A 6365-nucleotide genomic window follows, 5' to 3' on the forward strand; every position below is an offset into this window, starting at 1 on the left:
TGGTTAAGAGCTAAGCTGGTCTACCAGCTTAACCACGTTTGTAACAACTAAATACCTAGTGTTGCAAGGTGGTTTCTATATTGTTGCTAGGTAGTTTCTATGGTGTAGTTAGGTGCTTCATAGAATGTTCCTAAAGACTTGTAGTAGTGTTGCAAAAAGGTTGCTATGGTATCCCAGGTGGTTGGTATGGTGTTGCTAAAGAGTAGCTGTAGTTTCTATGGTGCTGTTATGTGGTTTATATGATGTTGCTTAAGGCTTGCTGTAGTGGTTTTGATGATGTTGCAAAGTGGTTGCTTTGGTGTTGCCCGGTGGTTGCTATGTTGTTGCCAAGAAATTGATATATAAGATGCTATAGTGTTGCTAGGTGATTGCTATGTTAACTTAGAGAAACATATCTTTATTCTTTATTTACTTTATTCACCCAATTTGAAAATAAACAGCATGGAAAAAGTTTGTTCCTGTTATACACTCAACATGCCTCAGAGTTCATAAATACTTTTTTAGACCTCTGTAAAACAAAAATATCAGTATGTTTCATTCTGAGGCAAAATAACAGGGTGGTAAACAAACATCTTTAATGGCATATAATCTTTTTTTAAACTCAACCAAAGTCACACACTTAAGCAGTAACTAAAATACTCAATAAATTACCTTTCTGGCATCCTTAAGACTATTACTGGTATAATTAACAGTAAGCTGATGACCTACAGTTAGATAGTTCAGAGCTGATTAAAGCTACTCCAGTCCTGTGTGGTGTTTGATGATGGCGTACTCAGTATCAGGTTCCTCCTTACTGATGTTGATGTTGACATCAGAGGGAGAATCTGGGTTCTTCTGGAAACTGACAGTGGAGTAAGTGAGGTCTTGGTCTTTGGGTGGTTGAACAGTGGAGTGGAGAGTTTTATCAGAGCTGTTAGCAGGTGAGGAAGCATCTGCAGAGGCATTCTCAGGTCTGGTGGCTTTTATCTCTTCATAGTCACTGACCACAGCAGGAACCTAAGAGTAGACAAGCATGATAAGCTCAACCAATAAAACAGTATAAACAACCAACCACCACACACACACACACACACACACACACACACACAAACAACTAACCTCTTTAATGCCACTGCGGTCTGTTATGGCTGCAGGAGTGGAGCCTGTAAGGGTACAGAATGAATAATGATCAGGATCAGAGATACAGTATGAGTGAGTTCAGGTTTAGTGATGCTAAGTGCTTGATAGGTGGTTGCTCACTGTTTACTATGGTGTTGCTAAGTGATTTCCATGGTAAAATGGGTGTTATGATGTTGCTAAATAGTTTTTATAGTGTTTACCAGTGGTTGCTATTGTGTTGCTAGGTTGTTGCTATAGTTTTCCTAGGCAGGTGCTAATCAGTTGCTAGGTGGTTGCTGTATTGATGATATGTGGTTGCTATGGTATCCCAGGTGTTTGTTATGGTGTTGCTAAATAGTTGCTATAGTGTTGCTAGGTGGTTGCTATGCCTTTGCTGGGTGGTTGCAATTGAGTTGCTAGGTTGTTGCCATTGTATTGCTAGGCAGATGCTAAGCAGCTGCTTGGTGGTTGCTGTAGTGATTATAGATGGTTACTATGGTGCTACTAGGTGGTGTTGCTAAATAGTTGCTATACTGTTGCTAGGTGGGTGCTATGACCTTGCTGGATGGTTACTAAGTAAATTCTATGGTGTTTTTGGTGGTTTCTATGGTGTTTCTAGATTGATGCTAAGAAGTTGCTGGATGATTGCTGTAGTGATGATAGGTGGTTGCTATGGTGTTGCTAGGTGGATGCTATTTCAAGTGGTTGATAAGTGGTTGCAAAATAGTTTTTATAGTGTTACTGGGTGGCTTCCATGGTACACCTGGATGCTAAAATGCTTGCTTAGACATTTTAGGTAATTGCTAAGGATATTCAGATGGTTGCTATGACAGTTGCTATGGGATTTCAGGTGGTTAAAATGTTGTTGTTAAGTGGTTGCTAAGTGGATGCTGTAGTGTTGATTGGTCATGGCCATGGCATTGCTAGGTGGTTGCCATTGCTAGGTGGTCTTTTAGGTGGTTGACCTTTAAGGTGTTAAAGGTGGTTGCTAGGCCATTTTTGTGGTATCCAATATGTGGCATCCATAAATCTTTGCACCACATTCATTCCTATGGGGAAACATTGCACAGAAATCCATTGCTATGTTGAAACTACGTCTGATCAAAAAGCTGTTTGCATGCCCGAATTGCACCAATCAGACCAAACAAAAAACCCGCCCATACGCTGGCCCAAACTAGTATAAGGGCTTGGTTTACTAAGTTTTAGTGTATCCCAGCTGACCAGCACATAACAAGCTCCTGAACATGGCCTGACAGCAAGTGTAGTCTACGTGTAACTGTGTTTGTGTATCCAGGTGCAGATTACCTCGTCTCTTCCTGAACATCACCATAAAAAAGACCAGTGCTGCAATCAGCAGAAGAACCACGCAGACGCTCACAATAATGGCAGCAGAATAATCTCGAGCTGAGAGACCAGGAAACATTGAAGAACAACAATTTGACCAACAGCCACAAACATCTGCCCTGTTACTCTGCTGAGAATCTGGTTAAGATGGTTAACCAGTTTAGTTCTTGACCTGCATACAAGGACATCCAGTAGTCATTTGAGTTTGAAAGTACCAGGACCAGCTTGTCCTGGCTAGGCAAAAAATATGGCCAAGCTGGTTGACCACCTTGACCAGCAGTAGTACCTGCTTGGTCAAATTCACTTGATGACCACCTTGGTTAAGTTAATCATGCTGAAAAACCAACAAATTCATCAAACTTTGAAAAATGAAAAATGAAAACACCATGACCATCTAAAACCAACTAGCAGAAAAAGACAGATATTTTGAGTTTTAGGTCTGTAAATAATGTATGTATTTAATAGTTAAAACGTCTTCCAGCACAGTGTTCACTAAAGATACACTGTAAGACAACTTAATTTTATGGAAAATATAAAGTAGTTGTTGTAGGGGGTGGCTCTAGGGCAAGGCCTCCTCCTGCCACCAGGGGGAGGCCCCGAGTCACCCCAGCTGGTGATTGAGCCCAATTCCCTACACCTGGGCAGTAGGCTATATAGGCACACAGATCCAGTTGCCCCACTGCTGGATCTTTTGACTCTGGTGGTGTGTGTGTCTGTGTGCCTGTGTAGGTCTCGAGTGGAAGGCTGAGTGTGTGTCACTCCCCTCCATGTGTCTCTCCCGTGTGTGTGTGTGTGTGTGTGTGTGTGTGTGTGTGTGTGTGTGTGTGTGTGTGTTTGCACACATACACTAGTTTTACAGAGGAAGGCAGGAGTGTCTGCCTTCCCTGTAACTTCTCAGTTTTCTGGTTTCTTTTGGGAGATCCTTTTTGCCCATAGTTGTATTTCCCTCTAGAGTTAAAGAGGTAGCCAGCTCTCCCCTGGCGTCCTTTGTTTGTTTGTTTCCCGTAAGACGCGACGTCTCCTTGTTTATTAAACCCACCCCTGTTTAAGTTTCATTTGTTGGCCGTTTTCAAAAAGCATCAGTCTCGCGATGCGGCGGCCTGGGTTCGAGTCCCGAGTGGCTTTATTTATCATTTCCGTTTTACCTGCTCTAAGATTAAAAGACTTTGTACTTGGTCACGCGATGGTGGTAGCTCACTCAGTAGCGCGCCGGTCCGTCAACACGGCGGCCTGTGTTCAAACCCCGCTGTAAGTGAGCACCACAATACAGTTGTCTTTAGTTATATACAAAATCTTGTAAAATTATAGAAATTCTTTAAATCAGCCAACCAACTGTTACTTTAAGTATTATGCCAATAATTACTAATGCATTTATTATGCTTTTACAGAAGAAATAACACATTATCTATGCTGTACTTTTTCTACTTTCTTAAATTACAGTCACATATAGATAAAATTACAATATATATATATATATATATATATATATATATATATATATATATATATATATAATTTAAACATGGAAATAATAACAAAGGTTTATTGTTTTCACTTTGTAATTTTAGTTTAAATTTAATTAATGGTTAAATGACTGGCTGCCAAACAAAAAAATTAACATTCCAGTCAAATATCCTCACTAAAATTAAATGGAAAACTGTTTTCTGAATTATTACAATTGGACACCTTCAAAAAAGTGACAACACTGAAGGATCTGCAGCAAAATATGCATATTTCCCTATATCTCCTCCTCTTTTTACATACAGGGTGTGTCCTCTAGTCGCTCCCACTTTCAGTATGTTGTCGTTTCCCCTGGGCTACCTTTACTTAAGTGTTAAGTTTCATGTAATCAACTGGTTCTGTAGTTAACCAGAAAGGAAAAGTCAATTAAATGTCTGAGGGCTGGAGACTAACAGATGATGGAAGCATTTTGGGGTCAAAACAGTGGTGTTTCAGTGCAAAGAAACTATTTGGAAGGTTTGCCAGAACAACAATTAAACTGCAGTAGAAGTTACTGGAGCTTACCAGTAACCTGTAGATGAATCTTGGTGAACAAGGTTTTATAATTTGAGGCACGGTCTTCCCCCGCCACTCCACAGGTATAAACTCCTCCATCCTTTTCTCTTATATCACTGATCCTCACACTGACAACTTTAGAGCTTCTGTCGTCAGAGATGGAGAACCTGTCTTTCTGAGACTCTGAGGTACGGATCACTTCTGTATAATTTTGATCTATTTCTTTGAAGAAGAACCTGGTCTTGTTCTGAAACTTCTCTGGATAGGAACAGCTGATGGTGACGGTCTCTCCCAGATAACCAGTCACAGTCTTTGGTCCCAAACAGCATGGATCTGTCAATCAGTCACAATTATCTTTTCCAATAATTCTAGGTGAAGTATCTGAAGGAGCTTGCAGAACATCAGCACCTACAAAAAAGCAGCTTTATAGATTTTTATACAGAATTAGTAGAAATTTCTCACCTGTTTTCACTTCCAGCTTGAAATTATGGTTAGTGTCTCCAGTCTCTCCACACTGATATAATCCAGCATCCTTTAAACTCAGGTCTCTGTAGATCACTGTAAGGTATCCAGAAGAGTCAAATAGAGAAACTTTGCCTTTATGATCCCATGTGGTCTGTGATCGATCAGGGTTCAGATAGACATCCTGTTGTGTTGAGACCTTACGGAAATACCCATTGTATCCTCTGGTCTTACTTAATGTGCAGTAGATCATGACACTGCCTCCTGTGTAGCCACTCACTTCAAAGCATCCCACAAGACCTGCCAATCAAAGTGAAGATTCTCCTTCATTAAATTATCTCCAGACTCACTCCCACAGTTCAGAAAATATGCAGCACACATAATAACTACTTCTTAAACACATAAAATCTGATTATTGGGTTTGAAGTGTAGAATAACAGACCTGAGATCAGGAGGAAGGTGAAGATGAGGAGGATCTTCATCCTTAACTTCAGCTTCACTGATGATCACACAATCTCCACTCCACTATCTTTATATTCTGTATAAATTATGTTTTTGTCTTTAAAGTTAAACTTTACTCTTCTTTGTATTAAGTTGTCTTTACAGTGTGAGAATCTCCGTCTTCTGGTTTGGTTGGTTCCTGTTTTACAGGAAGAGTCAGAGTTGCTCAACTTCACTTCTCCTCCCACCAGCATCACTGACAACAAGCCAAAACTTTTATTTTTATTTGCTGAAATTGTTGAAGGAATTGAATTGTTCTGTAGAGATAGAGGTAGTGTAAAGTTATAGGAACATGCAGAGCAAATTTAGAGTGGACCACAAGTTACAGCCCTTTATTCCCTTTAATGTGCATTTATTATGAATTATTATTATTATTATTATTATTATTATTATTATTATTATTATGGGGTTTTTTTAGTACTTGTGCACATGTTGTTTAATGGGAACTGGATGGCTCTCGCAACAATAATTTACTCCTCCAGGCCTCAACAGCTGCATATAGCTAGCTTATGTGCTTTGGCAAGTCTTCCTTCAAGCTCCACCCCTCTCCTGAGGCTCACACCTGGACTCTTTAGGACGCCTTGTTTTAAGCCTTGTTTGTTATACGGGGTTAGCCGTTCAGTGCTCAGACCATACGCCGCACACTACATCAGATTGGTCTGCATGGCTGTCACCCCAGAAGGAAGCCTCTTCTGAAGTCTGTACACAAGAAAGCCCGCAAACAGTTTGCTGAAGACATGTCAACAAAGGACATGGATTACTGGAACAATGGCCTATGGTCTGATGAGACCAAGATTAATTTGTTTGGTACAGATGGTCTCAAGCATGTGTGGTGGCAATTAGATGAGGAGCACACAGATAAGTCTGTCGATGCTGTGTTGGGGAGTTGCATTTCATTGAGGGACACATGAACTCCAATATGTACTGTGAAATACTAAAGCAGA

At 40.3% G+C, this 6365-nt stretch overlaps 1 protein-coding gene across 1 annotated transcript; it reads right to left on the reverse strand.

Annotated features, from left to right (window-relative positions):
• Window positions 1-426: 426 nt before the first annotated feature.
• LOC140535692 (polymeric immunoglobulin receptor-like) lies at window positions 427-5547 on the reverse strand. Its single transcript, XM_072657135.1, has 6 exons — window positions 5363-5547; window positions 4921-5220; window positions 4468-4791; window positions 2404-2502; window positions 1099-1142; window positions 427-996 (listed from the first exon to the last, which is right to left on the reverse strand). The coding sequence occupies exons 1-6, from the start codon at window positions 5400-5402 to the stop codon at window positions 736-738; spliced, it is 1068 nt and encodes a 355-aa protein (XP_072513236.1). The 5' UTR covers window positions 5403-5547; the 3' UTR covers window positions 427-735.
• Between the last annotated feature and the right edge of the window lie 818 nt (window positions 5548-6365).

The sequence above is a fragment of the Salminus brasiliensis genome, chromosome 15 (genome assembly GCF_030463535.1).
Source record: "Salminus brasiliensis chromosome 15, fSalBra1.hap2, whole genome shotgun sequence".
In the NCBI taxonomy this organism is placed as follows: domain Eukaryota; kingdom Metazoa; phylum Chordata; class Actinopteri; order Characiformes; family Bryconidae; genus Salminus; species Salminus brasiliensis.

Bases quoted from the DNA above. Each gene is read 5' to 3' on its own strand.
- LOC140535692 (XM_072657135.1), bottom strand. From the start codon at position 5,402: ATGAAGATCCTCCTCATCTTCACCTTCCTCCTGATCTCAG. The intron at 1,143-2,403 runs GTAATCTGCACC...GTACCCTTACAG, and splicing joins GATGTTCAGGAAGAGACGAG to GCTCCACTCCTGCAGCCATA. The intron at 997-1,098 runs GTTAGTTGTTTG...GTCTACTCTTAG, and splicing joins ACCGCAGTGGCATTAAAGAG to GTTCCTGCTGTGGTCAGTGA.